This window comes from Giraffa tippelskirchi, chromosome 4 (genome assembly GCF_054371585.1).
Source record: "Giraffa tippelskirchi isolate mGirTip1 chromosome 4, T2T-mGirTip1v1.2.pri, whole genome shotgun sequence".
In the NCBI taxonomy this organism is placed as follows: domain Eukaryota; kingdom Metazoa; phylum Chordata; class Mammalia; order Artiodactyla; family Giraffidae; genus Giraffa; species Giraffa tippelskirchi.
Window position 1 is genome coordinate 887,360 of NC_137278.1, and position 27,786 is coordinate 915,145.

The 27,786-nt window shown below is 65.7% G+C and overlaps 3 protein-coding genes across 8 annotated transcripts; 2 read left to right on the plus strand and 1 right to left on the minus strand.

Moving 5' to 3' along the window:
• Window positions 1–705: 705 nt before the first annotated feature.
• TMEM210 (transmembrane protein 210) lies at window positions 706–1,830 on the plus strand. The gene is made up of 4 exons (XM_081593397.1): window positions 706–822; window positions 944–1,079; window positions 1,292–1,321; window positions 1,584–1,830. Exons 1-4 carry the CDS (start codon window positions 735–737, stop codon window positions 1,783–1,785), a joined length of 456 nt encoding a protein of 151 aa, XP_081449523.1. The 5' UTR covers window positions 706–734; the 3' UTR covers window positions 1,786–1,830.
• On the plus strand, window positions 1,829–3,905 carry LRRC26 (leucine rich repeat containing 26). Its single transcript, XM_081593394.1, has 2 exons — window positions 1,829–3,422; window positions 3,509–3,905. The coding sequence occupies exons 1-2, from the start codon at window positions 2,750–2,752 to the stop codon at window positions 3,817–3,819; spliced, it is 984 nt and encodes a 327-aa protein (XP_081449520.1). The 5' UTR covers window positions 1,829–2,749; the 3' UTR covers window positions 3,820–3,905.
• GRIN1 (glutamate ionotropic receptor NMDA type subunit 1) lies at window positions 3,904–27,700 on the minus strand. 6 transcript variants are annotated; one of them, XM_081593384.1, is made up of 21 exons: window positions 26,183–27,665; window positions 23,841–23,975; window positions 21,147–21,323; window positions 19,102–19,164; window positions 18,283–18,383; window positions 15,400–15,521; window positions 15,155–15,329; window positions 13,317–13,461; window positions 13,137–13,220; window positions 10,870–11,011; window positions 10,646–10,773; window positions 10,297–10,461; window positions 10,103–10,221; window positions 9,859–9,971; window positions 9,639–9,787; window positions 9,370–9,527; window positions 8,870–9,031; window positions 8,653–8,762; window positions 8,405–8,550; window positions 7,099–7,209; window positions 3,904–4,777 (listed from the first exon to the last, which is right to left on the minus strand). In XM_081593384.1, the coding sequence occupies exons 1-21, from the start codon at window positions 26,438–26,440 to the stop codon at window positions 4,709–4,711; spliced, it is 2,832 nt and encodes a 943-aa protein (XP_081449510.1). In that variant the 5' UTR covers window positions 26,441–27,665; the 3' UTR covers window positions 3,904–4,708. The 6 variants fall into 6 exon arrangements, with proteins under 6 accessions (XP_081449510.1, XP_081449511.1, XP_081449515.1 ...); XM_081593385.1 differs by lacking the exon at window positions 19,102–19,164 and having other exon boundaries at window positions 26,183–27,700; XM_081593389.1 differs by lacking the exon at window positions 7,099–7,209.
• Window positions 27,701–27,786: the final 86 nt, after the last annotated feature.

Genomic DNA, 27,786 nt, shown 5'->3' on the forward strand with positions numbered 1-27,786 from the left:
CCTGAGTTTGCTTGGCAGGTCCTTACGGAAGAGGGGAAGGGCTGAGGTTAACCTTGACCTCCCGCGAGCCTGAGTTTGCTTGGCAGGTCCTTACGGAAGAGGGGAAGGGCTGAGGTTAACCTTGACCTCCCGCGAGCTGCACTTGCCTGGTGTGTGGGAACAGACCGCAGAGCCGGCCGTGAGTTCTAATTAACGACACAACTAACCCGGAGCTCCAGACGCTGTTGTAGTGGTTTCAGAGCCGCCCGCTCCTCAGGGGTGCTCTGCAAACACTGCCGGGGCCAGGCCCAGGCCTGCTGCTTGTCTCAGTCTTGGGGGGAGGGTGGTGACTTCAGTCAGCTGCACCCCAGGCCACCCCCACTGCCTCCAAGCTGCTGCAGTCCTCATCCTGAGAAATGGAGGCTGGGGCTTGCCCGCTGTGGACCTCTGGCTTCCCAGGCTGCCGCCTCCCTGCCCCCAGGGGCCCAAGTACAGGTGGTACCCCTTCCCGTGAAGTGGTCTTCCTCCAAGGCCAGGGCAGCCCCCCGCTGCCCCGCCTCAGACCTGGCCGGGGCACTCTAGGTAGGCCGCCCTACCGGCCCTGTCCATCCTGGGGCCGCCCGCCTGGAGGGCCCAGGGCAGCGAAGCTCCAGGCGAGGCCCTGCCCCCGCCCTCCTTGCCTCACAGCTCCATTGTGAGGTCAGCGCCTTCCGCCGAACTCTGCCCAGAGGCGTGCGGCGGGCCGGGGGCTGGACATGGCCGCCTGTCCCCAGCCCCACTCCTGCCTGCTCGGCGGCCCCCTCGGCCTCGTCTGTCTGTCCCTTTTGCTCATCCCTGCTGCAGGTGTGGCCTCGCCCAGCCCCGCCTGTGCCCAGCCAGGCCCTCGGCCCTGGGGGCGGGGTGCAGGGGTCACCCGCTGGCAGGTGACGAGGGCCCCTCGGCCACATGGGCCGTGTCTCTGCAGCTGGAACGTCCTGCGAGTGCAGCCTCGGCCTCAGCCGCGAGGCCCTCATCGCCCTGCTGGTGGTGCTGGCGGGCATCAGCGCCAGCTGCTTCTGCGCCCTCGTCATCGTGGCCATTGGTGTCATTCGAGCCAAGGGGTGCGTGAGTCCCAGGGCTGACTGGCCAGGGGTCGCTGTGGGGCAGGCCGTCCCCCCAGGCTCCCGATCTCACTGGGAGAGGTCAGCAGGGGCTTAGGAAGGACGTCTGCCAGACTGGGTTGGGGAGAGGTGTGTGGGGGCACCTCTGGGCGCCTGGAGGCCAGCCGCATTGTTCACAGACTCACGCCTGACCTTTGTCCCCCCCACCGCAGTGAAACGTGCCCTGCACACATGGACAGCAGGTGAGTGACCCTGGGGGGTGGGGTGCCGAGGGGGAGCTGTGCCCCTGGCAGGTGGAGGCCGCCTGGCAGGTGGAGGCCTGGCTGGTCGGGGCCGCCTAGGAGGTGGAGGCCGCCTGGCAGGTGGAGGCCTGGCTGGTCGGGGCCGCCTGGGAGGTGAGGCCGCCTGGGAGGTGGAGGCTGGGCTGGTCGGGGCCGCCTGGTAGGTGGAGGCCGGGCTGGTCGGGGCCGCCTGCAGCTGGCCTGACCGGGCACTGCTGTGCAGGACGGTGGGGCACTTCCGGGCGCAGGAAGAGGGGCACTTCCGGGCGCAGGAAGACCACATGGACCTGTGCACGGTGCACGTGGAGTCCCACCTCATGGACCCCGACATGGAGGTCCCCGTGATGCGGCCCCTGGAAGAGCATGGCCTCATGACCATCGCCATGGACTCGACCCTGGAGGAGCCGCCCCCCCAACCTGAGTAGGGCTTCGGACGCTGGGGGGAGAGGAATTAAACAGTATTTAGTTACTCTGCGCTGTCCCCCCTCGGGCCCCACTGGGGGTGTGTCTGCGGTGGGGGGGCCCGCACGCACCTGGTCGCCCCCTTTCTCTTCAGCGGGGTGCCTGTTCTAGGCTCACGCTGTCCGCCCTCTGGGCAGAGGTCTACACCTCTGGGTGTCTGCGCTCCCTGCACAACTCAGCCCGGCTCCTCCCTGCCTCTCCCTGCTGCTTCCTCCCGTGAAGCCCGCAGGCCCCCGTGGGCCCCCACCCCCGCCCCACTCCTGGAAAACGCCAGGACAGGACCTGTGACTCGGCCGAGTCCAGAGGAAGCAGCATGTGACCGGAGGACTTGGACCGGTGCCCCTGCCCCACCCACGTCTCCTTGAGGTTCTGGGAGAGTCCTTGGGGGGCGGGGGGGCAGGTGACTGCCTCCCCTTCCTCAGGGGTGCAGCCCTCCCCCTGCCCCCATCACAGCGCCTGGACCCCGGGCTCAGGGGCCCCTCAACCATCCACTGTGGGGATGGGGGCGTGCTAGGTGGGGACAGTTGTGTGTGCCCTGGGATCACTTGCTGAGTGGAGACAGGCAGAAGGGGGTGAGCGGCAGGGCGCTCTGCTGCCGTGAGTTCAGCGGGGGAGAGGTTGTGGGGGATGGCATGGTCCAGTTGCTCAGGCCTCGTGGGGTAGGGGGATGGCGCACCACACAGGTGAGGAGGGGGCGCGGTCTTTACAGCCCTGCTGGCCCGGAGCCAAGTGGAGCTCAGAGCTTCGGGACAGGTGGCTGGCAGTGCAGGGCCTTTGGCTGTCTGCCCAGCCTCCGCCCTAGGCGCAGGACCAGCCCTGGGACAGGAACTGCCTGTGCTCAGGCCGGAGTGTTAATATTTGTGCGGGCGCCGCAGGGACGGACCGGCTCTGGTAACACGCGGACAGCAGCCCTCCACGATTGTCCCCATGCGGAGTCCCTCCTTTCCCTCGTGGGGGCCGCCGCTGCGGCTGCTACTGCTGCTGTTGCCGTGGCCAGTCTGGACCCAGGCGCCCACTGCAGCCGCCTCCTGGGGAACCCCGGGTGCCCTAGACTGCCCCGAGGCGTGCGTGTGCGCGCCGGGCGGCCAGGCCAACTGCTCGGGGCGCGCGCTGCCCGCTGTGCCAGGGGGCTTGAGCCGGCGCGTCCGCGTGCTGCTGCTGAACCACAACCGCGTGCACGCGCTGCCTCCCGGCGCCTTCGTGGACGCCGGCGCGCTGCTCCGCCTGGACCTGCACGAGAACGGACTGCGCTGGGTGCACGCGCGGGCCTTCTGGGGCCTGGGCGCGCTGGAGCAGCTCGACCTCAGCGCCAACCAGCTAGAGGCACTGCTGCCCGGCACCTTCGCGCCACTGCGCGCGCTGCGCGCCCTCTCGCTGGCTGAGAACCGGCTGGCGCGCCTAGAGCCCGCGGCGCTGGGCGCGCTCCCGCTGCTGCGCGCGCTCAGCCTGCAGGACAACGACCTGCCTGCGCTCGCGTCCGGGCTCCTGGCCGGCCTGCCGGCTCTCAACACGCTGCGCTTGCGCGGCAACCCCTGGACCTGTGGCTGCGCGCTGCGCCCGCTCTGCGCCTGGCTTCGCGGGCACCCGCGGCGCGCGCCAGGTGAGCCCTCAGGGGCGCGGGCGGGCCGGGCGGGCCGGGCGGGCCGCCACCTCGCGACCGTCTGACGCCGCGCCCGTGTCCCACAGAGGCCGAGACGCTGCTCTGCGTGTCGCCGGGGCGCCTGACACTCAGCCCCTTGACCGCCTTCCCAGACGCCGCCTTCAGCCACTGCGCGCGGCCCCTTGCCGTCCGGGATCTGGCCGTGGTCTATGCGCTCGGGCCCGTCTCCTTTCTCGCTAGCCTGGCCGCCTGTCTGGCCCTGGGCTCCGCGTTCACAGCCTGCGGCGCTCGCCACCGCCGCCGCCGCCGCCGCGCCGCCGCCAGCCGCCAGCAGAGAAGGCAGCCGGATCCTGGCCCCGGCACGGCCTCGCCTGCGGCCGCCGCCGCCCAAGCTTGAGGGGTCCGGCCGCCCTCGAACCTCCCCCTCACCTGCTTGCCCCCTCCGCACCCCTGACAGGCGTCAACAAGAGACACAGCTCGAAATTTTCGTGGCATTCCTTTTGGCATCACCACTGCACACCGGGTGGGGCGGGGGTCGGCGCGCGCCGGGCCCCTGGGGTGGAGGGCACGGGCTGCACGGGGGAGGCGCGCCCGGACGCGGAAAGGCCGGGCCTGCACCGGGCGGGGCTGAGGATAGTCCCGAGCCAGCGTCTGCGAAGCTCACCCTGGGCTGCGGGCCGGAGGAGGCAAAGAGAAGGCTCAGCCCTTGCAGGGTCTGGAGAAGGTGGGAGGCAGTGGGGAGCCCGAGTGTGCCCCAGGGAGGCGCTGCCAGCGGGTGGGGTTCAGGGTCTGCAGTCCAGGAAGGGCAGGGCCAGCTCAGAGGATGGGGTGAAGCGGAGAAGAGGTACAGGCAGGAAGGGGGAGGTGGGGCGGAGGCTGTGCGGCGGTGCGGGGGCCGTGGGAGGGGTGGCCCAGCCAGCCGGGGCCAAGGCCCAGCGTGGCTCTGGGAGTGGCCGGGAAGGATGGGGCTCCAGTCTCTGCACCAAGCCCCTCTGCCCGGGCCGAGTCAGCCCCTACCCCCGCCGCCCAGAGACCTCAGGGCCCTGCCTCTGCCGGGGCGCCCTGCGGCCCTGCCCAGCCAGCTCAGCTCTGGCCCGTCCTCAGCGGCTCTCGTCCGAGCCTCAGTCCAGCAGGGGCTGCCCGCCTGGCAGCAGGGCGGACAGACGGACGGGAGGCCCAGGGTGGGCAGTCTCTGGCAGGTGGGCTTCCCTCCGGCCTTCCCGAGCAGCAGGACCCCTCAGTGTCCTTGGCCAGGCTAACTGGGCAGGTGGGCGCCTCCGGGGGCCTCACACCACGGTGCTGACCGAGGGATCTGAGAGGTTGAGCGGGCCCGTGATATCAGTGGGATGGTACTGCTGCAAAATAGAAATACAGACAAGGCGCCCATCAGCCCGGCCGCCAGGGGCACGCGCAGGGCCGGGACGGGTGGACCGGCCAGCCGGCCAACCGGCGGGCAGGCGGGCGCGGCCTGGGGGAGGCTGGGGGGCGCTCCTCCCCCTGACCCCGTCGTGCTCCGGGACTCTGCGTGGGCCGGGCCGCTGTCCCGTCCGTCTGTCTGTCTGTCTGCGGGGGAGGGGGGCAGAGGAGGGCGGGCAGGGCGTCTCAGCTCTCCCTATGACGGGCACACATCTGCAGCTGGCCCTCCTCCCTCTCAATAGCGCGTCGCGGCAGCACTGTGTCTTTTTGGTTTTGCAAAGCGCCGCGTCCACCCCCGGTGCTCTATAAATAAGAACCAACAATCAATACCCGCTGGCCCCGCCGGCCGCCAGGGACCCCAGCCCTGAGCGCCCAGTGCCGCCCTGGCCCAGACCAGCCACAGGACAGGGGCAGCGCATCTCAGCAGCCGGACTGACCCCACCCCTCCCAACAGAGCCCCCCACCCAGGCCTCCCTCCGAGCAGGTGCCCAGCCTGAAACGGTGGGGGCTGGGCTGCCCTCCCCCGCCCAGCCCCCAGCTGGCAGTGTCCCCAGTCACCCCTGCAGGGCTGGCCAGCCCCAGATGCCACGTGGCACCAGAGCTGGCCTGGAGGGTGGTCCCCGGGGAGGCTCGGGCAAGGAGTCTGCTGGGAGCATGTCCCGGGAAAGGCACCACGAGGGTCTCTGAGCTGCCCCCAGGCCAGCTAAGAGGCAGGTGAGTGGGCTCTGGGCCGGGACGGGGGGGGGGTGCTGCTGCCCTCGGAAAGTGGCCCACTGCCTGTGTGACTCTCCTGACCCTCCTTTCAGCTGCCTGTCCCCAGAGCTCTGTCTGCCGGGCGCCTCCTCCCCGGCGGCCCCACCGCTGCTCCTTCCAGTCCCCGGTGCGGCCCCTGACTCAGGCCCCACCCAGTTCCCTGCGTGCACGGCTCCAGCCCTGTGCTCTCAGCCCCTCGGGCCGCCCCTGTGCAGCCGCTCTGCCTGTGCTGAGCCCTGGGAGTGAAGTAGCCAGGCCTCACGGGCCCGGCCTCCTACGGCTCCGTGCCGCGCCCTGTCTGTCCTGGGTCTGCCCCTCTGCCCTTGCGCTGTGGGCGGGGGCTGCAAATCCTGCTTCCACTTGGAGCGTAAGACTGTGGGGTGATGCCGCCTGTGAACTGGGGGCTCCTTGTGGACGGGAAGACAAACCACTCCTGAACAGCGGGGAGGTTGCTGGGCTGAGGGCTGTGCTGGCCCTGGGCGGTCCCTCTGCACCTGGGGACGCTCCCAGGAGGGCTAGGCCAGTCTTGGGGGCCTGGGGTTCAAGCGCACACACCCGGGGCAGTGACAGGCTGCCGAGGCAGGAGGACAGGGAATCCTTGGCTCAGGCTCTTGAAGGGGCTGGGGGTCAGGCACTGAAGCACCGCTCCCTCCGTGGGGGCCTCCCCTCCCTGAGCCTCGGTACCCAAGGTTTGCCAGCCACAGCTTTCGGAGCCACCCTCCCCCGTTCTCAGACCCCCGGGTGCTGCCAGCACGCCTCCTGCAGGGCCCCTGCTCGGCCTGGGGCGGAAGCCGCCGCCTCTGGTCCCACCCATTTCCCATCTGACGTCCCCTGTGGCCAGGGGCCTGTGCCAACTCCGGGCCCCAGCCGTCCACCCAGATGGAGCCGGGCCCGGCCCCCCAGCCCCGGCCCACACAGAGACCACACGGAGGGGATGCAACAGGCATGGCTCTGGTGAGACACGTGAGACAGGTGTCTGGGTGGCAGGGCTGGCAGCCAGACAGATGGACGGATGGGACATCACAGGCACCCCTCCACGGACGTCGCAGGGGGGTAGCGAGGGCAGTGGGCCTCTCCCTGGGAGAGGCTGGAGGAACGGCCGTGACAGAGAGGCAGTGCGGCCTCCTGACGGCTGAGGATCCCGGGACGGTGCCCGGGGCAGCGGGCAGAGCCCTGAGTGGGGAGGCTGACCGGCTGACCAACGACATGACACGGCTTCAAGATGGCGCATGGCGTCATGGCATGGGGGGCAGACTGACGCAGAGACACACGGGGAAGAGGACCCGGCGCGGGCCCGCGGGAGAGAGGACCGAGAGACAGAGGTCCAGAGTCAGAGAGAGAGGCCCTAGGGTGCTGGCTGAGCAGCAGTGTGGGCAGAAGGGCCACGGCGGGCGGAGGTGGGTGGTGGGATGGTGAGGACAGGGCAAGGGCGGGCCTGATGCACGGGACACAGACACGGGGGCGAGGAGAGAGTCGGAGACGTGGGACTGGGCGCTCTTCCCCTTACCGTGTCTTTGGAGGACCTACGTCTCTTGAAGCTGGAGGCCAGGGTGGAGGTGATAGCCCTAAATGTGGCTTTCTTTTTAGGGTCGGGCTCTGCTCTACCACTCTTTCTATCCTAAAATGAACATGTATAAGTGAGTAGACGGCTGAGGGGGCGGCACTCCTGCCCTCGCCTGCTCCTGGGGGCTGCTGCCCAGCCGGGCTGGCCACTCGGGCCCTCGCGCCTGCCTGCCTCCCTGTGCTGGACGGGCCAGCCGCCGGCCCCACACTCGCAGGAGGCCTCTGGTGCTGCCGGGGTCTCCGGCCTGATCTTCCTTGTGCTGGGACTGGGTTTGGGGAGGCGGGGTGGGGTCCTCAGCTGGCTCTTTTCCAGGAAGGTCCGCCTGGTTCCCTGGCTCCAAGGTGCCCCTGGTGTATGGGCGCCCCAAGGAGGAGGAGCCCCCTGAGCACTGGGTGAGTCGCCCCCACAGGCCCCACCGGCCACTCTAACCCCAGAGGAAGCGCACCGAGATTTAGGGAGGGGCTGAGGGGACCAAAGGCAGGTGGCGAGATGCACTGGAGTGATAGAAAGACAGAGGCAGCTCCTGGGACCCTGGCCTCGGGTCTGACGGCCAGGGTGGACCCTGCGCCCGCCAGGGGGAGCAGCGGCCAGGTCCCAAGAGCAAGAGTGGGCAGATGAGAGGTGTGCGGGACACTGGCGGCCCCATTGCCCCGGCCCTCCCTCTGCACACAGGCTCTGGGGAGGCACCCAGAGAAAGAGAAGAAATGGGGCAGCCTGGGGCTGAACCATGGGGCACAAGCCCGTCCCAGGTGGGCTGTGGGCACCCATGGGCAGCCCGTCCCCCGTTGCCGGCCAAGTCCCACGGGCGCAGCCTGGGGTGCCCGGCGGGACCAGCTGACCAGCTCAGACTGCACTCACATGGAGCACGGGATGCACCAGGGTGGCAGAGAACCGGGTCCTCGGGGGCCTGAGGCGGCGAGGGAGGGTGGGCTGCGCCTTGGACTCACATGCTACACCCAGCTGGGTCCCTGTCTTACCCTGCCTCAGTCTGCCTTCCTACGGAATGAGCCTCGGTGGGCGACTCTGGAGACAGAGGGGCCAGGTGGACGCTTGGAGCCTGGCTTCACAGAGGCGGCCACCCACAGGCGGCCCCCAGCACTGCGGCCTTGGCTGTGGCTCCCAGCTCCAGTCCTCGCCACTTGGGCTCCTGGGAGGCAGAGCCAGCGCTTCCGCCTGCGGGGGTGGAGGAGGGCCGGGCTGGGCCGGGCCGGGCCGTGGGCACCAGGCCTCGGAGGGCGGCCTGCCCTACCTGCAGGTTCTTCCTCCACACGTTCACCGCCGCGAATGCCAGCTGCATCTGCTTCCGCCGGGCGTCCTTGTGCCGTTTGTAGGCGATCTCAATGAAGATCAGGAAGATCCCGGCCACGATGCCCCCAGCCACCAGCATGAAGACCCCTGGGGGCGACACTCAGTGCCTCAGCTGTGGCTGCTCCGGCTGCGGCCCCCTGGGGCGCCCACCTAGGGTCAGCAGGGACCTTGATGGGGGAGGGGGCCCACCTGCCATATTCTCGAAGGTGAGGGTAGCAGGGGCGTTGCTGCGCGAATCGCACTCCTGGTACCGAACCCACGTCTTGTCCAGGTCTTCCATGAAGCCGTTCTCGTGGGACCTGAGTGGGCGGGGCGTGTGAGCCCCGGCGGGGCGGGGCGGGGTGTGCCTCGGGCGGGGCTCGCGGGGTGGGGCGGGGCGGAGAGGGGGCGGGTGAGGCCAGCTCACTTGAGGATGGACAGGGAAACGTTCTGCTTCCAGGGGCTGTCCTTGCGCATGCCGATGCCAAAGCCCGAGCGGAAGAAGAGCTCGCCCGTGGTCACCAGGTCGCACTTCTGCGAGGCCTCGAACTCCAGCACCGCTGAGTCCCAGATGAAGGCGTGCAGCTTGCTGCGGGCAGGGGCGGGGTCATGGGGGCCACGCTTCCAGGTGGCCCTGGCTCCCCGCGAGCCTTCCTCCTGCCAGCTGGGGACCCGCCGTCTGTCCCCTCCCCGTGGCTCCCACACGGCCGGGACACTGACTCTGGATGTGGACGCCCCCAGCTCGTCCAGCCCGCCCTTCACTCGCGCCCGGTCCGCCCCGCCCTCAGTCGTCGCGCAAGGCCTGGATGGCCCCGCCCCGGCCCCTCACTGGCCCCGCCCCGCCCCTCACTTGTCGCGCACGGCCTGGGTGGCCCCGCCCCACCCTCACTGGCCCCGCCTCCTCACTGGCCCCGCCCCGCCCCTCACTTGTCGCGCACGGCCTGGATGGCCTCCGCCGCGCTCTCGTAGTTGTGCTTCTCCATATGTCGGTACATGGTGCTCAGCTCCACCTGCCGCCGGAAGTAGATGTCCACCGAGCTCTGCTTCACCGTCGCGTAGATGAACTTGTCCGAGGGATTCCTCAGCTGCGCGGTCAGAGGGCCAGGCTCGTGGCTACTCCCCAGACCCACCCCACACCAAGCGGCCGAGGGCCTGCGCGCCTCCCTCCCCAGCCCCCCAGCCGGGCCCGGCCTCACTCGCGGGTCGTTGATGCCGGTGATGCGCTCTTCGGGCCGGTCCAGCACCAGGAAGGCCGCCAGGTTGGCAGTGTAGGAGGCCACAATGATCATGGCGAACCCCGCCCACACCATGCCCAGGATGCGAGCCGAGAAGCTTCTGGGGGCGCCTGCGGGCAGAGGGCCGTCAGCTCGGGGCGGGCGGCGGAGCGGGACAGGGTCCAGCCGGGCGTCGCCTCACCTTCCCCGATGCCTGAGTTGAGCAGGACGCCCCAGGAGAACCACATAGCCGAAGACAGGGTCAGCGCGTCCTCCTCCTCCTCCTCGCTGTTCACTTTGAACCGGCCGAAGGGGCTGCGGGGGCGCAAAGGGCGGGCGGGAGAGGGCGGGAGGGGCATCCTGCCCCGGCCCTCGCCAGCTCCGCCGGCCCTCGCCCGCTCCGCCCGCCCGCGGGTGGAGGAGTCCGGTCCCCGGGCCGCACTCACCTGAAGCGATCCAGCAGGTATAGCATCACGGCCACCACGTGCACCGACAGCCCCACCAGCAGCCACAGCGTGCTCTGGAAGGGCTGCATGAAGGAGTCCAGCGTGCTCCGAGGGATCTCCTGCGGGGCCACAGGCCGTCAGCGCCGCCCCGGCCCTCCCGGAACGCCGCTCCGCCCCGCCGGGCCTCTGCGCACCTTCTTAACCAGAATGGTCAGGCCCTGGTACTTGAAGGGCTTCGAGAACTCAATGTACTGCGCGCGCTCGTTGTTGATGGTCAGCGGGGCCACGATCATGTCCGCCTGCCCGCTGAGCAGCTCGCCCATCATCCCGTTCCACTCCTTCTTATTGCTGTTGTTCACCTGTGGGGCGACCCCGCCGGTGGGTACGCGGACACCGCGGACCCCACTCCCCAGACAGGCTCCCGCCCTGACCCATCGCAGGGGTCACCCATTCCAGACTCCTCCCAGGCTCAGGCTCCGCCCACCGAAGACCCTCCCGGGAGCAGGACCCGGTCCTGTGCCGGCTCCTAGGGACCGCTCCTACCCGCTCCTGCGTGCCGAACTTGCCGTCGGCCACCAGGTGAACCTCGTAAGTGAAGTTCATGGTCCGCGCCAGCTTGATGAGCAGGTCAATGCAGAAGCCGTAGCAGCACTGAGGCACAGTGTGGCGCGCTGGGCGAGTGGGGACCGGCGGTAAGCGAGGGGCTCGCAGGCGCCGGGTCCCTGCCCACCCGAAGCCCGTGCCCCACGCCTCCGCCTGGCACTCACGGCTGCCTGGCGACGTGTCGTTGGGCCCGGTGCAGATCACCTTCTTGACCGGGTCCCCGTTGACGGTGAACTCCTCTTTGCACGTGCCGTCGCTCAGCGTGGGCTTGACGTACACGAAGGGCTCCTGGTGAATCGTCACGATCTGGGGACGAGGAGACGCACAGCCTGGACCACCAGCCCCGGACTGTCCTGGGCACTGCCCTCTTCTCAGCGCCCAGACTCCCCTGGAGCCCCCCTCCCCAGATCCCTGACATTTCCCGCACCATTCCCCCCCATGACCCCCTCTGGCAGCAATCAGCCTGCTTCAGGCAGCGTTCAGCCTGCTGCCCCCAGGAGGGGCACCAGACCCTGAGGCTTCGCCCAGTGCGCAGAGGGCACCTGGCCTCCTGGACCACCGTGCCTTCTCTCGGCCACTTTTCCTTCAGGTCCTGGCCTACGGAACAGTCCCTCGGTCAGTGGAGCTTGCCAGAACGTCCAGTCTGCCCTGAGCCCTTTCTCTGACTTCTCAAGGCTGAGGACCTCCCTGTCCCAGCCCAGAGCCTACCCCCTGCCCCCAGCCCTGCCAAGAGGCCAGGGGTATGTCCACTCAGAGCCTGCCCAGGACTAGGGACAAGCAGGGATTGCCCTTGTCAGCTCTTCCAGCTTCTCCTGGCCTCAGCCTCCACCCTCAGGGGGTCCTTGTCTGATCATCTATCCTCCCTCCCTGCCTCTCCCCTCGATGAGGCTGCCCTCTCTGCCGTGGCCTCTTCAATCCAGGGGCTCCTTGGGGCTCAGGCTGGGCACTCTCTCCTCTCTGTCCTTCGGAGCCCTGAAGGCTGGGTGTAGGCAGCATAGACACGGGCAGAGGAGCTGAATCGAGCACTGCACGGGATGAAGGGTCCCAGGGGATGTGGTGCTGGGGTTGAGCCTATGAGGAGAATGGAGTTGGCGAGAGAGGCCCCTTCTCCTGCAGAGTGACCAGTCTCCCCAAGGGCAGGGGATTGGGAGCCCTTGAAGGGGCTTATTTGCCTTTAAAACTTTCATCACAGTTTTCTATTATACAAGTAATATGCTCGTACTTTTAAAAAAATCAGTGGGACAGGGGAGGGATAAACCGGGAGACTGGAATTGACATCTACATACACTACTGTGCGTAAAACAGAGAACTAAGAAGATCTACTGCGAAGCACGGGGGACTGTACTCAGTGACCCACGTGGGGATAGAAGCTAAAAAGAGCAGAGATGTGCGCATGTGACTGAGTCACTTTGCTGTGCAGAAGAAACAAACACGTTGCAAACAAACTCTCCTCAATGAAAATTAATTTGAAAATAAACAATGTAGTGTCAACAAAATAAGCAACACACAAAAGTTCTAAAAGGCCTTCTGGCTCTCAACGCCTATAGGGGACCATCTTGGCCATTTGTTTTGCCTGTTTAAACACTCAGATTTTTCAACACAAGGTGTCTTTCCTGAGCGTTGGCTCGGGGAAACTCCCTTCTGCCCATAGAGAGGGTTGGTGGCCTGTGGGCAGGTGCAGACAAAGAAGTCCAGGTGAGAGGCCATGAGGATGGGGTAGTTCAAAAAGCAGAGGAGGTTGAGAGACACTTGAGGACCTGGGGACACCACAAGAAGCACGGTGTGAGGGTCCTTGCCTTTGGTGAGCTCAGGTGCCAGCCTGAAGCTGGTGTGGGTCAGTGTGGGAGGGATTCTTGGGAGGGCACCCTGGGATGAGCCCAAAGGAGCACAGCAGAGTCAGGAGGAGGAAGAAGCTGTGCGAGATGAGGTCCCGGGGGAGGAGCTCCCAGAGGCCCAGTGAGTCACAGAGGCAATGGCCAGCGCAGGGAGACCAGGCTCAGAAGGACAGTCTGAGCCAGTTCCAGCAGGAGGCCAGGAAGGCCATGGGAGGGCGGTGGGCTGGGACCACCTGGAGGAGTGCCGAAGAGTGCGGGGGCATCATCTCCAGGACCGGGGCTCAGGACTCAGAGTACTGAAGTCCACAGAAAGACCACTCGTCTGTCCCTCATCCCCAGGGGAGCCCGGGTCCACAAGGCTGTCCCAGACTTAAGCGGGATGGGGTCAGGAGGGGCTGGAGAGCTGGGCTTCCTCTCCTGTCCCAACTCCCTCTCCCTGCCCCTCCGCTGTGCCAGGTGTGTGCAGTGGTCGTGGGTGCTGGGCTGGTCCCAGGACCTTTAGTCACTTTCAGGGCCTTCACTGTCCCCTCTGCACCCGCGGCACAGAATGGAGGCTACAGCGTATGGAGACTGGGGCAGGGAGGCGGGGCCCCCACCTTCAACCTGGTGGACATCTGATAGCCGCGCGGTTTCTCGGTCTCTCCGCCCGGCCAGATGATCTTCCTGTCGTTGGGAATGACCTGGGGGTGGGAGTATGAGATGGAGGTGGCCACGCAGGGGTCTCGGCCCCAGGACCCTAAGGCCCCAGCCCCCACCCCCTCATGACCCCCACCTACATGAGTGCCGTTGTAGATGCCCACTTGTACCAGCTTGCGGTTCTGCAGGTTCATGATGCTGTAGTTGGCAAACTTCCGGTCCCCGTCCTCATTGAACTCCACACGGCCGGTCACCCCATCTGCGTACTTGGAAGACATCAGCACCCTGGAGAGGGCAGGGCGGTTAGAATGATCAGGGATGCAGTCCCCCCTCCCACTGTGAGCCAACTGGATGGTGAACCTGTCTGCTGGTACCAGATGGACAGCACCACCACGTCAGCCAAGCAGCTCCTTGGCTCTAGACCCTGTTTTGAGGGCTCCCTGTGGGCTGGGACGTTTGATTGTCATAGCTTTACAGTTGAGGAGGCAGAAGCCCAGAGAGGACACGGTGGCCCATTCACCAACGAGTGGAGGAGGCTGGGTTGAGGTCTCATCTTCCTGTGTGTGCACACGTGTGTGTGTGTGTGTGTGTGTGTGTGTGTGTGGTGTGTCCACTGGGCCATATATGTGTGCACACACAAGATCTTTGTATGGAGTGCAGTCCTGTGCATGTACTTGTGGCACAGATGTGATGTTCCATGAGCCTCTCCGAATCTGTATACAGATGCGTGTGCCTGTGCGCACATATGCTGCGTGTCTGCAGTTGTGTGTGCTCCTGCTGTGGGTACCACGGACCATGACTCTACACCTGCTACTTGAGGGGGATCTCGGTGATGGACTGGGCCTCCCCACACTAGTGGCTTGGTGTCCAGGGTTCTCTGTGTTAACTTCTGCCCTGCTGCGGCCACCCACCGTGTCTCTGGCCAACCCTGGCTCTCGGCAGGCTTGGATGTGCTTAGTCACTCAGTCCTGTCCGACTCTTTGTGACCCCATGGACTGTAGCCCTCTAGACTCCTCTGTTCATGGGGATTCTCCAGACAAAAATACTGGAGTAGGTTGCCATGCCCTCCTCCAGGGGATCTTCCCAACCCAGGGATCGAACCCAGGTCTCCTGCATTGCAGGTGGAGTCTTTATCGCCTGAGCCACGAGGGAAGCAGATTTGGGTGCCATCCCCAAAATCCTTGTCTGACCTCCTGGGCCTGAGGAAGCTCCCAGGGCCCGCCTTGAGCCAGGATCCTCCACCCCAGGGCTGTTAGCCATCCTGGGGACTGGGGTGGGGTCTCAGGGTGGGTTGCAGTGTTTAAAGGTGGGGACAGGGATAATGGAGGCAGCCATGCTTCTGTGACATTTGAAGCGATGGTGTCAGCGTTGGAAGTGGACCAGATGATTATCACAGTGGGCATGGAGGTGAGGATGGAGACTTGGTGGGGACAGAGAGGAGCGGGGAAGGGGGCTGTGTCTGTAGGTGCAGCACGCTGAGCTGGAAGAGCGTGAAGAGCGACTCTTCAGGGTTCCAGAAGGGTGGCCCGCCCACCCTAGGGCGGCCCCACTCCCTCAGACGGAGCGGACACGCCCACCTCAGAGCGGCCCCGCCCACCCTGGAAGAGTGGCCCCGCCCACCTCTTGAAGCGTGGTCTCGCCCACTTCAGAGAACGGCCCCGCCCACTCTGGAAGAGTGGTCTCGCCCAACTCAGAGAACGGCCCCGCCCACCCTGAGGGGCGGCCCCGCCCACCTCTTGAAGAACGGCCCCGCCCACCTTGGAAGGGCGGCCCCGCCCCCTCAGACGGAGCGATCACACCCACTTCAGAGAGAGACCCTGCCCGCATTAGATCAGCTCGAGCACCTTGGAAGAGTGGCCCCGCCCACCTCTTGAGCGGTCCCGCCCACCTTGGAAGAGTGGCCCCGCCCACCTCTTGAAGAGCGGTCCCGCCCACCTTGGAAGAGTGGCCCCGCCCACCCGAGGGAGGCCCCGCCCACCTCTTGAAGAGCGGCCCGGTCTTCCAGATGTTGGTGTTGCCCACGCAGCCCCGCGGCGGGTCGGTGATGTTCTCCTTCTCGAGGAGCTCGTGCACGGCCTGGGCCACCACGCCCACGGCGTCGCTGATGTGCGCCGACTCGTTCTTGCCGTTGATGAGCTGCAGCCCGATGATGCCTGGGGCGAGGGCTGGCTTAGAGCCCGCGGGGGACCCATGCCCACCAGGACCCGGGAGCCCAGCACTCACCGTCTGGGGCGTAGCGCAGGGCGTTCCCCGAGATCTCGCGCTCCCCCACCAGCCACACGTACCCCGAGCCCGTCATGTTCAGCATCGCGGCTGCGCGGTACACGGTGGCAGCGTCGTCCTCGCTGTGGGGCAGAGCAGGGTGACGGCCAGGACTCCAGCTCTCCCTACCCGGGGCCGGCGGCGGCGGCTCGACTCTCAGGTCCTTTTCCACAGCGTGGCCTTCCCCTGCCTCTTCCCCCGCCCCTGGTCTGCAGGGAGCTCTGGAGGCACTGTAGAGATGGGGGGAGGCCCCACCCCGGCCCCTCCCCCAGCCTGCACTGCTCCTGGGCCAGGAGACCAGCCCCGAAGTGGTGGGGTGGGGCCCAGACCCCCAGAGCTTGCCAGAGGTCTCTTGCTGGACCCCCGCCCTTGTGGATAGGGTTAGGGTGACACGGGTGGTGATGGATCATTATTGATGGATAACTTGCTCTCCAGTACCAGACACTATTCTGAAAGCTTTCGATGCACCTTCGTATTTAATTCTCACAGCCTCCCAGTGAGGCAGGCAGAACATGATCCCTGGTCAGGACAGGGACTGAGGAACCAGGGCACACGGTGGGAAGCGGAGGGTCGGGTCTGTGCCTGATAATCCACCCCTGAGTCCATGCTCCTGCAGCTTCCTGGGCAAGCCACACCCCTCTGGTTCCACACTTGAACTTGTGAACTGAGAGGCTGGGGCCTTTCTGAATGTTGCTGGGACCAAGTGCCAGGGTTCTGTCCTGAGGCTCGCAGCAGAAGCCACTGGGGGGTGAGGGCACCTGCTCTCCCTTTTGGAGTCTGAACAAGCATCTCTGGGTGCCCAGCCCTGGGTGCTCTCCCTGCCACCCAGGGCAGAGCCCCTGGCAGGACAGAGCACAGGCCTCACCTTGCAGGCACACTTTGTCCTGAGCTCTTGGTGTTTCCTCACGGCTGAGCCTCTGTGGACCTCGCCCCCTAGGGCTGGGCTCCCCCTGGTCAGGACAAGCACCCTGGACCTGATGGTGCTCCCACCTCCTCTTCCCTGCAGGGTGGATCTTGACCCCGGACACGACAGACACTTTGCCTCTCTAATGCATGGGCAGCAAGGGACAACGCAGTTCGGGAGATGGTCCGAGGGCTGGGTTATCTTTCCAACGGCTGATGAGAGAAACCCAGGCAGCCCTAGGTTTCCTAAGGGGTCGGCCCCCAATTTTCTCAGGGAAAAATGCAAACCTTCAGTGTTTGCTTTAAACAAGAATGCAACCCAAAAGAGAGGTGCTTTAGGCTGCATCCAGCCAAGATGGCCAGCAGCACCAGCACGTGCATGTCGGGGCGCAGCACCCTCAAAGCCTGTGGAGAGGCCTGTCTGCTCGACACCACCCAGGTCTGTGATGTTGGAGTTGGTGGTGAGCACACACCTATGCTTGTGTCTGTGTAAATCAATACCTTCGTAAAGCAGTTGCAGACAAAAGCCTGATCGATGTCAAACTGTTTTGTGGAAATAACTGATCCCAGTAAAGACAATTTCAGGAGGATTACTTTAAAAAAAGTTTTGGAAACAAATTAGAAATTCTGACACGCTCAATAGGAAACTGGCCACAAGTTAAGACTGGCTTAATGAGGTCTCTCTGCAAAATGCTCTCACCAGGCTTCTTGAGGAGGAGCCAGAGGGTGTCAGGGTGGGGACAGGGTGAACCTAGGGCTGCATCTGCCCTGCCCCGGGGACTGCTGGCATCCCTGGGCTCCAGGAGCTGACTGTGCTGGGCCGGCCAGTCTCCTTCTGCGGTGGGACTCTGGCCTCTCTGCTCCGAGGTCCTGTGTATGAGGGCAGGGGTTCCTTCCCACTTGAAATCCAGAGGCTGTGAGTGGATTCAAGAGGTGGGCGTATGGTTGATGAATGCTGTGCCTTTGTGAACAGTGTATGTACATGTGTGGGGTCTGTGCACTGTGTAGTATGTGGCGTACATGTCTATGCTTGTGAGCATGTGTGTGCCGGTGTGGTGTGTCTGCTCGTGTATCTAGGTGAGCACGTGTTTGTGAGTGCGTGTGTGTGTTGTGTGTGGTGGTGTGCCTGTGTATGCACATGAATGTCCTGTGTGTCCCGTGTATATGGCACATACGTGTGTACATGAGGGCGGAGAAGCAGGTCGCATGCACATGTGTGTGTACAGTACACGTGTAGACAGCATGTGGATGATGTGTGTTCAGTGTTTGCATGTGATGTGTGTGCTGTGTGCGCCTGTGTGGGGGACTGGTGCCTGCTAACTGCTTTCCAGCCTGAGGAGCAGGCTCTATCCCAGGGAGATGGGAGGCCAGGCGCCCATGGGTCTCACCCTTGCTGGAGCCTGCAAAGCTTCTGGGACAGGCAGACAGTGGGGTGGGTCTCCCCAGGCCCCCCCGGGTCCCGTGGGGCGCTTCCGTTTCCTATTTCTGGTGGCCTGGCCTTTCCCTTCTCAGGAGGACAGAGCCATTTGCACAAAGGGAGGCTTTTACTGGGGCTCAGCTCCAAGCTCACGGTGGGGCCAGGCCCCTCCGCCAGCAGCCAGGTGGGTGGGTCCCGAAGCGGTTCCCCCCTCATGCTGCCCAGTCCAGCTGCTCCAGCCCTCCCGCCCCAGGGCCCCGGCCCTCTCCCTGCCGTGGGCCTTCTGTGCGGGCCCCTCGTCCCCTCCCTGGGCCCTCTCCTTGACCAGATCCCAGAACTCCTGTCAGCCACTACCACCCGGGCCACGTCTGCCTTCTTAAGGGCAGGGGCTTATCCCTCTGCCGTCCCCAAGGCCCTGTGTCTGTGCGTGGGGGGCGGGGGGCGTTTGGGAGGCAAAGCCCAACATCAGCAGGGCACACCCTGGGCCCAGCCCGGAGGTGGCGGGGGGCCCAGCCTGGCCTCACCTGGCGGAGAGGATGATGACCCGGGCCTCCAGCTCCCGCGCCTCCATCAGCAGTGCCGTCACGTTCTTGGTCCCCGGGTCGAACTGCAGCACCTTCTCCGCCTGCAGTGCGAGCAGGAGGGTTAGCCGGAGGTCGGGGCAGGGGACACAGCGCCTCTGGGGCAAGAGTCGAGCTGCAGCCGCTAGGAACCCCGAGGCCGCGCCCTAGGGCCGCCGCGGCCTGCGCTGCGCTGCCACCTGCACTGCCAGCTGCCTGCCCTGCTGTGCCGGCCTTCCTGCGTGCTTCCTCCTGCTCGCTCTCCTGCTCGCTCTCTGCGCTCAGGCTCTCCTCCTCTCACTCCTGGCCTCACTTTTGCACGGAGCATGCAAGTTGGAGTGGACCGAGACTCAGAAGGAGGCGTGCAGCAGACAGGAAACGGAAAAGAGTTTTGGAATGCAATCCAAAAAGGCGGAGACGGGCCGCCTTTTCCACAACCTTGGGAGGTCCTCCGGGGCCTGGTCTGCCGGCCCTGTGGGAGCGGCCCGGACTGGACTGCAGGCGGGCGGGCGGGCTCCCTCCTGGGTTCCGCGAGGAAACCTGGGGGCCCGGAGATTCACATGCACTCCCCAGAGAGCCGCTCCTCCTGCGGGCCGCCTGCAGGCGGGGGCCCGGCGGCCGGCACCGGCCTCTCCTGCCTAGGCTGCCTGCTCTGGACCTGGCTCTCCTTCCTCTCTGCTCCGCCGCGGCGCGGCGCGGCTGGGCCCACGGCAGCCCTGGTGGCCGAGGCGCCCGGCCGGGGCTCCCTAGTCGTGGGTGGCGTGCACGTCCATGCATATATACCTTGGGTCCGCGCTTGTGGTCATAGGACAGTTGGTCGAGGTTTTCATAGTTCCTTTTTTTACTCTGATGAATAATGTGCACAGAGAAAATATGCAGACACAGAAGAAGATTATAAACGGTTGAAAATGACGGCGCTAAAGCAATCACACCACCTCCTCGGCACGTCTGCAGACGGGCACATACCTGGAGCTCGCAAACACCTAGGCCGGGGTGGGGCCAGGGCCGGGACGGGACAGGGGTGCGCGGGCGCGGGGGCCGCCGAGGCTCCCTGCCTGCGTGAAGTTGCGCTCGTGGAAACGGTCACGCTCAGGAGAGAGGGAGGCCCTGTCTGTGTCCAAGCGAAATGCATCCCCTGGGGATCCCACCTACCCCCCAACCCTGCCATGCACCTGCCGTGGGGTCCCCACCACACCCACCCCAGCCATGTCAGTCCTGAATGGGGTCGCGTCCCCTCCCCCAGCCCTGTCCCTCTCCCTCCCCTCCAGCACCCCCTTCTGCCCCTCTGGGAGGTCCAGCGTCCTGCCCTCCCTGACACGTGGGAGGGATGCCCCTGCCACCCCTGTGTGCGCTGAGCGGTTATGACGGGAGTTCGTGAGCACAGGCGCGTCTGTGGGCATCCGTCCACGTGCGACTGTCAGCTTACGTGAGCATGTGGCAGGGTGGGATGAGGGCCAGCGCGTCTGAGCACGTGTGTGTGTGCAGGCACCTGAGTGTGAGTTCGGGGGGAACCTGCTCACGGGCACGTGCCACCTGTGAGCCTGCTGGACCACAGAGGGCGGAGGGTGCCTGGGGCCTGAGTCTGGGATGGAGGGAGTGTGAGTGGATGGTCTTGGGAGCACCCACCCGTGCCTGTGAGAGGGAGCGTGTGGCTGGGTGTGCGGCGTGTGTGTGTGAGTGTGCACTGGGCACGCGTGCGGCCACCCCAGGAGGGGACATACCTGCCTGGTGCTGGAGTGCTGTCTCAGGAAGAGTGGGCCCTGCGGTCCTGGGAGCCAGCCCTCCCTCCCAGGTTCAGCCCATCCCCTAAACAGGACCCCCAGGGCCCTCTGGGTCTGCCCTCTGCTTCTCCCCAGCCAGTGCCTGCTCTTCCCTTTGGGGCCTATGGCGCCTTGGGGGGCCTGGGTTGGCACTCAGCTTATTGAAGCCAACTCCGCCTCTGCACACAGCGCGTGCTCCCGCCACCTCTGGATCTGGCCTCCTGGGGCCCTCCCCAGCCTGGGCCTCCCTACCCGGCTTGGCCGCCACCCAACCCGGGGAGGGGCACAGCCCGGGTGCAGAGCACCCGGGGCTCTGGGCTGGGTGGAGGTGGGACCCTGGGCCTCCTCTGGTAGTGGGGGTGGAAAAGGAGGGGGTGGGGGTCACCTGGACCCCCAGAAACACCAATCTGGTCTTGCCACCGCCCCAAGGACAGGGTCAGTTGGGCGAGAATGGTCTATTAGAACCAGGCACCTAATTGGTCCCCAGGAGGGGTCCAGAGCCTGGGCGGGGAGGAGAGAAGGGGCCGAAGAGGGGCAGGGCCAAGACTGGGAATGGGGCTGGCGGACGTCCCTGGATGGGGCTTCTGTGAGGTTTATGGGCAGTGGCGAGACCGGCAAGAGGACACGGGAGGGGTTACAGCAGAGGGGAAGGATCCTCTGGGCAGGGGACGCGGCGCGTGGGGCCACCGTACTGAGGGGGCGCCCTAGTGGAGCTGCTGGTGGGGGGCGGCGTGGGAGCTAGGCGGCGCCCCGAGTGATTCCGAGCCTGGGGCCTGAGCGGGCTAGGGGAGCGCGCCGCGGCCGGGGGTCGGGGGGTCGGGGCGGGGCGGGGTGTTTGCGGAGCTCCAGGTGGTCCTGCCCTCGCCCCGCAGGGACTGACACGAAGGAGATTTCGACTAATGGCAAAAGCGAGTGAAATGAGCCGAGGACAGGCTGGGGCGGGCGCTCGCCAGACGGAGTGGTGCTGACCATGCACGATGGAGAGAAAAGGGTGTGCACACGGGCCACAGACACAGCGGCGGCTCGCCGGCTCCTGCTCCTGCGCTCGGCGCCCCGGCCCGCCCTCACCTTGGACTCGCGCTCCTCCAGCAGCGTCTCCAGGCGCTTCTGCGCCGCCCGGCCCTCGTGGTCGTCGCTGACCAGGAGGATGACGTGGTTCCAGCTGTAGACGCGCATCATCTCGAACCAGACGCTGGACTGGTGGGAGTAGGGCGGCACGGTGCGCAGGAAGCTCAGGTGGATGCTCTGCGGGGCACAGGAAGGCTGACGGAGCGGCCGGAGACCCCGCCAGGGCGCGCAGGGGTCGAGATGCGGCCAGAGACCTCGGCCAGGGCGCGCGCGTTGGAGACCCCACCAGAGCGCGCGCGGACAGGTCGCTGCTCCCGATCGCGGCGTACAGACCCCGGACCCGGGGGCCCCCGCTTCCCCGACTCCTCCCCTCCCACTGTGACTTCTCCGCACCCCACATCATCTCATCTGAGAAACAGGCTCGGCTTGCCCAGCAGCTCCCTGACTGAGACAGGGGCCGGGCTGTGGAATTTTTCCTGGGGTGACTCCCGCACCTCCCCGCAGACACCCCAGCTGAGCCACTCGGGCTCAGCAAGTTCTTGCTGACGTGCAGCATCTCAGAGACCCGCGCGGGTCCTTCTCGAATTTACATAACCAGTCTTTCTGAGGAAGCCTGTCTCTTGGGGCCACATTCCTGTCTCTTGGCCTCGCCGGGTTGTTGCTCTAACCCTCACCCGAGCCCCGCCTGCTTCTCTGAGGGCGCCGCCTGTGGGCGAGGGGCTGGAGCAGGCTCCGCCCTCCTCAGCGCGGGGCCTCCGCGTCTGTCCAGGGAGCAGGGCTCCTGGGAACCACCCCGAACCAGGGGTTCCTCTGCTCCCTCTTCCTGCCTTGGAATCCGGGCTCAAGAATGCCCCTTTGCCTCTGTCTGTCCTCCAGCAGGGGACACGGCTGCCAGGTCATTGTGGCTGGGGTGTCCGACTGGCTCTGACCCCGGTTGTTCTGGTCCGCTTGCTGGGCACAGACGGTCAGGGGTTTGCTCTAGGAGTAGGGTCAAGGCGGAGCTCTAAGATCGGGCCGCTAGGTGTGCCCTCGCGCTAGACCACAGGCTGGATCTGGGGTGGGGGCACGTGATGGCCCGCATCCTGCCCGGGAGAGAGCTGCCCGCCCCAGCCTCTCTGTGCTCCTGGCTGCTGTCCTCCCTGGAGGCACTTTTCGGGCCTGGTGCCCAGAGAGGTGAGGAAGGCAGAGGCTGGAAGGCGCGGGAAGGAGCCCTCCACTCACGGCTGAGGGTTAAGTGCCTCTGCGCAGCTCAGGAGGCTCTGCTGTGACTGGGGTTCCCAGAGCCTCAGGAAGAGGGGCTGCCCCGGCCTCCACTGGCCTCCTCCCGCGGGGGTCATCCCGGAGGCTCCTTCACTCTGCTCTCACTTTGCCGTTGTCCCTGACCTCCCTGGACACCCTGGGCCTGGCTGAGATGACCTCTGTGACTCAGGCGGTGTTATCTAGAGCTCGGGGCTCCGGACAGGATGAATCTGGAGAAGATGGGGAGAGCTGGAAGGCCCCCAAGAGCCCAGCCCTCTGCTCCTCGTCTCAGACGCCGAGCCGGAGTCCACGATGGCCCCCTCCAGGGTTCTCGCCTGGAGGACCCCATGGACAGAGGAGCCAGGCAGGCTGCCGTCCATGGGGCTGCAGAGCCGGACACGACTGAGCGACTGAGCGCGCAGGTGGCCCCAGGCCTGGAGGGTCACGCGTAGCCGGCCGACCACCCCCTCCAGCCCTCGGTGGCGTGGGCTCCCAGAGTCGGGGCAGACCCTGCGAGAGCGCTGTGGGAGCCAGGGCACGTTCCCCACTGCTCTGGGGGCGAGGTTCCTGCCCGCCTGAATCGGGGACCTCTCGGCCCTCCCCGCTGCTGCTCCACGATCCGACGGCCCCAGCCAGCCCCCAGCCCGAGGCCGCGAGGCAGCGCCGAGGACCGCGCCCCCAGCCCGGCCCCCTAGAGCGGCCCCCCAGCCGCGAGCCGCCTCCCCGGCTCACCCAGTTCCAGGCGCGATCCTCTCCCCGCTGCGCCCTCTAGTGGGGGGGTCTGGGAACTACGCTCTCCCTGCTCCTGGGTGTCGCGGCCCCTCTAGGCTTCTCCCCCTCCTGGAGCCGCCTTTGTTCCAAGGGCCCCTGCTCCGCTGTCTGGGAAGCTGCCCTGTCTGTCCCTTATTCTGACCCACGAGGGCCTCTACCGCTTCCCGAGGCTTGCTTTTGGCACCTGTCACCTGTCAGTGGGCTGTGTGCCTGAGTGTGTGCGGGCATGTGTCACTGTGAGTATGCATGTGAGTGTGGGCCCGGCACAGTGTGTGATGGGGCATGAGTGTGGGGGAGTGAACACATTGGTGTTATGTGAGTGTGCACACAAGCATGAATGAGTGGGTGATGCTGTGAGTATACATGTGAACATCAGTGTATGTGTATGTAAGAGCATGTGAATGTCCTTGTGACTGTGTGTGTGTAGGTGTGCGTGTACAGATATGTTCACATCTGTGAGTTTGTGAGTGTGAGTGCTGTGGGTGTGTACTGGTGTGTATGTGTGTGGGTGAGTTTGTGTCTCTGAGAGACTGCGTTCTGGTGTGAGTTGTGAGTTTGCCTGAATATGTCACCAGGAGCCCAGAGCCTGTGGTCTGATCCCCTCTGCCTGTGCTCCGCAGCTCCTCCCCGGGCAGCTGCTGGTGGCCCTGGGTCTGCCCACGGGGGCACAGCGGTCAGGCTTACCTTGTCTGAGTAGATGGACATGCGCGTGGTCAGCCCCAGGACGGGGATGCGGTAGAAGCCAGCTGTGTAGGAGACGGGGGTGGGTGTGAAGTGGTCGTTGGGGGTAGGCGGGTGGCTAACTAGGATGGCGTAGACCTGTAGGCACAGGGGACACAGTCAGCTTGAGTGGGCAGTGGGAGGCCCTGCCCCAGAGCTGGCCGTCCAGCAGCAGCAGAGGCGGAACACAGCAGGCAGGGGGGTGTCTGGGGGGCACTTGCGCCTTGTCTGGATGAGGCCGAGAGAGAGCAAGACTCCAGGGACTTGGACTTCCCTGGCGGTGCGGTGGCTGGGATTTCATGCTCCCAGCGCAGGGGGCCTGGGTTCAACCCCTGGTCAGGAAACCAGATCCCACATGTTGCAACTAGAGATTCCAAGTGTCACAGCTAAGACCCAGCACAGCCAAACAAAAAATAATTTAAAAACAAGACTCCAAGGGCTAAGAAGACACACAGGAGATGACAGACCCCTCCCCACACTCCTGCTGTCCGGGGCCTCCCCTCTTGCCCCTCACACTGAGGGGCTGCCCTGAGCTGCACGGGAGGAGGAAGGCCAGTCTTTGTCCTGTCTGGGGCTGTACATGCCGCCGCACCGTGGGCTGGGGAGACCCACACCCCCAGCCCTCACTGACCCCCATCCTGGGTCAGAAATGGACAGAAGCTAATGCTCCAGAGATGGAGGGTGTCCCCAGAAGGCTTGCATGGAGCATTGCAGACCGAGAATTAGGAATTAGTGGGAGAAGCTGGACAAGGAGCTACCCAGAGGCCCAGGCCTCTTGCTGATGTCTTCTAGCAGCAGGCTGAGCCCTGCTTGGTTTGAGAAAGATGCAGTGCTGACTTGGGCACCGAGCACATCCTCAAGGAGGCCTGGACTTCCCTCCTGGACCAGTGGCTCAGCCCCCGAGGCAAGGAGATGGGGCAGATGGCCTGGTAGCTCTGAGCTGCACTCAGATTAGAAGGCCCTGTCTGTCCCTTTTGTACCTTCCCCTGTCTGAGCCACAGGGCCCACCTGCTTCTGCAAATGGGTGGGGAGTGTGCTGGGCCCATGAGGTGGGGGTGATGGCTGCCATGCCCATGCCTGGCCCACAGCGTGACAGTGAGTGACAGCTACTGCTGGCACTGGTTATTCCTGGAGAACGGTGCCCACAGACAGCAAAACTGTAAGTTGGAGGAGGATCCCCAAAAAGGGCCCTACCCGTTCTCCCTCCCTGCCCCCCATCTGCACCCAGAGGTGGCTGGTCAGTGTTTGCCTGAGCATGTGTGTGCATGTGTGTGATCATGCCAGTGCTCACGAGTGTGTGCTGGGTATGTGTGTGTATACGGTACGCCCCAGCATGTCTACTTGTGTATGTGCATGTGTGTGCATGCTTCAGTGTGCGTGAGCGCATGTTCTCATATGTGGCACAGGAATGCATGTGCCCACGGAGGTGCATGGGGGTGGGTGTCTTTGTTAATGAGTGTGCAGTGGATTGCGCAATGCCAACATGCATGAGTGAGTGCTAGTTTCAGTCTACGCATCTCTGTGCACAAACGTGGAGGAATATGTGCGCACATGTGAGCATGAGTGTGCACGAATGTGGCACGCCTATCAGGTGAGAGTGTGCGAGCAGCGCTTGGACTAGGGTCGGTCCGCATCTTACATAAAGGGCTGCATTGCAGTGATCGGGCTGCCTCATTGGGATGCAGCAGGCGCGGAGCCCGGGGGCGGACAGCTCCGCAGGCAAAATCCCCGAGTCTTGTCCTCCCCCCCGCAGTGCGGGCTGCCAGCCGCTGAGCCCTGATGCCTCCCACACACATCGTCCCCATCCCCACCCTGGAGAGCACCCTGCTTCAAACTGTGGGCCATTTCCCCTGTCAGGCAGCCCTGTGGGTGGGGTAGGGGAGGGTGAAGGGATGGAGGTCTCCAAGAGGGAATAAAGACGGCCCCGGGCCCCATCTGGTTTAAAGCCCTGCGTCCTGCGTGTGGCTGGGCCGGCACTTCGCGGGCTGCCCGGGGTGCCCGCGACCACCCTGACACACAGTGGCCAAACAAACGGCCACATGTCCGCACACACCAGCTGGACCCCTGGTGAGGACAAGCCCCGGTGGCAGGCGATTGGTCTGGGGCTGAGATGCAGAACTGACGCCCCCCCGGTGTTCAGCTGCTGGTGAGACCAGCCTTCGGGGTCCTTTCTCAAGGGGAGCAAGAGGGCGAGGGAAGGATGGAATGAAACAGGGACAGCGGCAGGGACGGAGGGTGAAGCAGGGAGGATGGGGAGAGGTGGGGGGGAGGGGCCGGCACAGCGTGACCCCGGGGGGCGCGGGCACCTGGCTGGAGATGAGGTCTTCGCACACCGACAGGGCCATCTGGATGGCGTTGGGCTTGTGGGTGACGGAGGTGGCGTTGAGCTGGATCTTCCAGGAGCCATGCCGCTTGTTGGCCTGATTCACAGCCTCGCGGAACATCTGCTCGTGCTTCCGCGTGCTCAGCACCGCGCCGATGTTGACGATCTTGGGGTCGCAGGCGGCGCGGGCGAAGGAGCAGGAGAAAAGCAGGGCGAGAGTCAGCAGGCGCATGGTGCTCATGGGCTCCGGGCAGCGCCCTGACTCTGGGCAGCGCGAACACGGGGCCCTCGGTGCATCCCCAGCGGGAAGCCCCGGCCGTCCTGCGCGCGCCCGATCCCGCGGACGGAGGGCGCCGCGTCTTCCCAGGGAGCCTTAGTCCTGTGACACCCGCCAGAGGGACGCGTGCCGCGAGGCTTCGGCCAGCCGGGCGGCCCCCGGCGCGCGTGGGTCACCGGCGCGCGGCCCGGGAGGCGGGCGCTGTCCGCGGTGCTGAAGCGGTTCTCGCTGCCGCTCCGGGTGCCCCGCGCCGCGAGGACACTGCGGCGGCAGCTCCTCCGGGGGCTTCGCTGGTCCCGGTTCCAACGCTGCGGCGGCTGCGGCGACTGCGGCGACTGCGGAGCGGCGAGCGGGGCCAGCGTCGCCTGCTGCTCCTGCCGCCCCCGCTTCCCAACGCGGTGCCGGAGCGGGGGCGCCTCCCGCGCCAGATTGTGCGCCTGCGTTCGTGCGAGCGTTTTTCAGAGCGCGCGCCAGAGGGGGACGCCTGTGCGCGCGCGCGTGTGTGCGCGCGTGTGTGCGCGCGTGTGGAGGGGTCGCTGAGACTGTGAGACCTGGGCTGTCTCGCACCTGTAGGGAGTCAGCGTGAGGAGGTGCGAAGAGTTCGTGTCACCCCGGGCGGCCGCCTGCGTCCTTTAACAGGACCGAATGTATTCGTGCCAGTTTGTGTGTGTGCGCGCGCGCACGCGCGTGCACGAGTCCTCACCCACAGTCAGGGGTATTTCGGGGCCTGACTCTGCCGGCTGGAAAGCAAGGCCTGCGGAAAGGTCCTGAGCCGCGCCCCTGGGGGAGGCAGAAAGCTCAAAAAAGGGGGCGAGGCCCCTGCTGCCTGGCCATGTGACTCGGGCTCCCTCCCAGAGAGCTGAGAAGAATGAGGGGGTGACAGTGACCGCCCACGTTGAGCTGGATCTTCCAGGAGAGTCTGAGGGTCTGAACCCCAGCCAGCTGTGGAGAGGCCACGCCAGAAAGAGTCCTGTCCCCAGCAGGTGGGAGGAGGGCCAGAGGTGAGGCGGTCTCGCTGACGCGGGCACCCTGTGCGCGCCCTGTTCCCAGTCTTCTCCCCTCTCCTAATGCGCGCCCAGCGCCCAGCGCCCATCCTGGCCCTTGACAGACCCCCTTGTCCTTCCAGTCCTCAAGATCCCAATTCTTTGTCCTCACCCCCTCAACCCCCGCCGTGTGCTTCCTTCTGCCTAACTCAAAGGATGGCTGAAGCTCCGCCCACTGCCAGTGACATCACCGTTTCCCATAGCAACTGAGGATTCTGCAGATCCAGCAGCAGAAGCCCCCAGTGGGGACAAAGCAGGGTGGTCCCC